Genomic DNA, 1,311 nt, shown 5'->3' on the forward strand with positions numbered 1-1,311 from the left:
CACTGTTGAGCAAAAGCGATTTGTCACCCTGAAGCGTCACATACCTATACAAGATTAGGTTGTATAAGATTATCTATATACATTATATATTGACATGTTTTCAATTGTCCCTAAATCCTCAATTTACTGTCATAATTTACACTCACATGGCTATTCAATTTCACGGGATCTGAAACAAATGCAAAACAGTACCCGAAAATGTCACCCAGAGGCCTCCTTTACAATTGACCCATATCTAAATTCAGTTTTTAAACTTTTTGATTCTTTGCATGTCTAAATTCAACTTAACCAATGTCTTTTTTTCATACTACAGAATCATCATGTCTGCCAGACTCAGAGTCATACTGCAAGAAGAAATACGCAAGCTTTCCTTGCCCTCAGGAATACCTCAGACTGTAGAGGAATTGAAGCATATTGTACAAGAGACTTTTGCAATTGAACAAGATTTTAGTTTGCAGTTCCAGGACCAAGATTTTAATGGTCAGTTTTTTACTCTCCTTGAAACTGACGAAATAAAGGACAAAGACACCATCAAGGTGGTTCTTGCTGAACCAGTGATCACATTAACATTGCAGGATTCTTCAAATGATCAAGGAGCCCAGGGGAGCTTTGATAGCATTTGCACCGAGTTATTGGAAGATGTTGGTTCCTGCTCCACTGCATCCAGTGATACCATAATTCTGTCTTCTCCAGGGAGAACCTCCTCCCTTCGTAATGTGCCTTGGCCAGCTCAGTTTGAAATACCTACCTTCTCCCTTGACACTGAGCTCATTCTACAAGCAGCAAATGAAGCTAACAGAAAGGATGGAACCTTACTTTGCAATCCTGCAGTAAAATCCAACATTCTGGACAAACTAGCAGAGAGCATCTTTGTCTACACAGCCTATCCTTCAAGTGCACAAAGGGAGCAGGTTGCTGAAGCCCTGGTTATGAAACACCCATGTTTGAGGGACCCAGTATCCTTCAATGGTTTATATAGTTGGCACAACAGCCTGAAGTACAAACTTGGAAATTACAGAGCAAAGGTGAAACACCTTGGAATACCAGAGCTAAATGTAAACTGTCTCAAGAGAAAGTTAGCTGCAGATAAAACTCCAGCAAAAAACTGGAAAAAAGCAAAGAAATCTGAGGTTAACTACCTCCCGCCTCACCCTCAAGGCGAAACTGATGCATCCCTTGAAAAGGAGAGAGTAGAGCTTCTCTATGAGTACAAGAAGAGAGACAACAACAGAGTCATTAATGAAATGATGTCAAAAACCTTCTCATTGCGTCGTAAAGATGTGATCCAGAAACTACCTGTGATTGACTTAA

The 1,311-nt window shown here is 40.2% G+C and overlaps 1 protein-coding gene across 1 annotated transcript in view; it reads left to right on the forward strand.

The window, feature by feature from the left end:
• Positions 1-320: 320 nt before the first annotated feature.
• Positions 321-1,311, forward strand: part of LOC107729044 (uncharacterized) — a 12,497-nt gene continuing 11,506 nt past the window's right edge. The window contains exon 1 of the mRNA XM_016539392.1: positions 321-1,298. Within this exon, the coding sequence (XP_016394878.1) occupies positions 321-1,298 (978 nt within the window). The remainder of the gene's footprint in view (positions 1,299-1,311) is intronic.

The sequence above is a fragment of the Sinocyclocheilus rhinocerous genome, unplaced genomic scaffold (genome assembly GCF_001515625.1).
Source record: "Sinocyclocheilus rhinocerous isolate Xijiao unplaced genomic scaffold, SAMN03320098_v1.1 scaffold398, whole genome shotgun sequence".
NCBI classification, from domain to species: Eukaryota; Metazoa; Chordata; class Actinopteri; order Cypriniformes; family Cyprinidae; genus Sinocyclocheilus; species Sinocyclocheilus rhinocerous.